Genomic DNA, 980 nt, shown 5'->3' on the forward strand with positions numbered 1-980 from the left:
TGCACAACTTACTTTTTCATTTCACTCACCTGCACCCTACGTTATCGTACTTACCTGTACGCAATCACATTAGTATCCGCTTCGACTCTACTTACCTGCATTACTTTATCCACTTACCTTGATGCTACGTATCAGTACTTTACGCTCTCTACTGCTCTTAATGAATTCAATATAAATATGCCATGATTCTAAAATTCATAGTTTTACATTACATTACAAATTACAGCCATATTATAGAAAGTAATTGAAGACGAATAACAGCAGCATAATAAATACGTTATTCGATGGAGATCATTCAAGATGCGGCTCTCGTCTTCACAGTTACGCACTAAAACATTAAAGACAATTATCCTACAAAAAATAATGCAATTCTTCCTTACCTTGCGTGACCTTCCTTACATCAGAACCGTAAACGCAATTTGAGAGTGCCATCGGCTGCGACTGAAACAATTCATAAATTGCTATCAAGAACAAAATGCTGGGATGTACAGCGACATACCTGTTCTATTTATTTAACGTCTTTCATTGCTGTCATAAACAATATCGAATTCCTTCTTTGTGAATTTGTGATAAGCAAAGGCACACTGGGACGGCTAGGAAGCGCCTTTACGTCCATGTGAACACGGGTTGCAAACGGTACAAGATTCATGGGATGACGTAATCCACAGCTATTATAAACAAAAACTACTTACTAATTTTTGTCATATCACATTGGAAACGCACTGACGAAAGATCTATACGGGCACCAGCGCTACTCGACTGTCTCAACGTAGTCTGCTAGAATTACAATCATTTATTTCTTTCTTACTCTTATGATAAGTGAAATCACACTAGTACCAATGATGAACGTCACTGCGTCAACTTCACTCAGAGGGCCATCAGAAGAAACATCGAATTCGCTTGATGTTAATGTAATGCTGGTCATGGATGAAAATGTGCACGCTTTAACGTAACCCACCTTGCAATCAGAAGCAAGTTAA

General features: G+C 38.2%; 1 protein-coding gene across 1 annotated transcript; it reads right to left on the bottom strand.

Moving 5' to 3' along the window:
• Window positions 1-54: 54 nt before the first annotated feature.
• Window positions 55-925, bottom strand: Tsp_14372 (hypothetical protein; the record flags this gene model as incomplete). Its single annotated transcript, XM_003366771.1, has 4 exons — window positions 809-925; window positions 693-777; window positions 118-188; window positions 55-95 (listed from the first exon to the last, which is right to left on the bottom strand). Coding segments are annotated over exons 1-4 (314 nt in total), but the record flags the coding sequence as incomplete, so codon positions are not given.
• Window positions 926-980: the final 55 nt, after the last annotated feature.

Source organism: Trichinella spiralis (genome assembly GCF_000181795.1).
Source record: "Trichinella spiralis strain ISS 195 chromosome Unknown Scfld5431, whole genome shotgun sequence".
Classification (NCBI taxonomy): domain Eukaryota; kingdom Metazoa; phylum Nematoda; class Enoplea; order Trichinellida; family Trichinellidae; genus Trichinella; species Trichinella spiralis.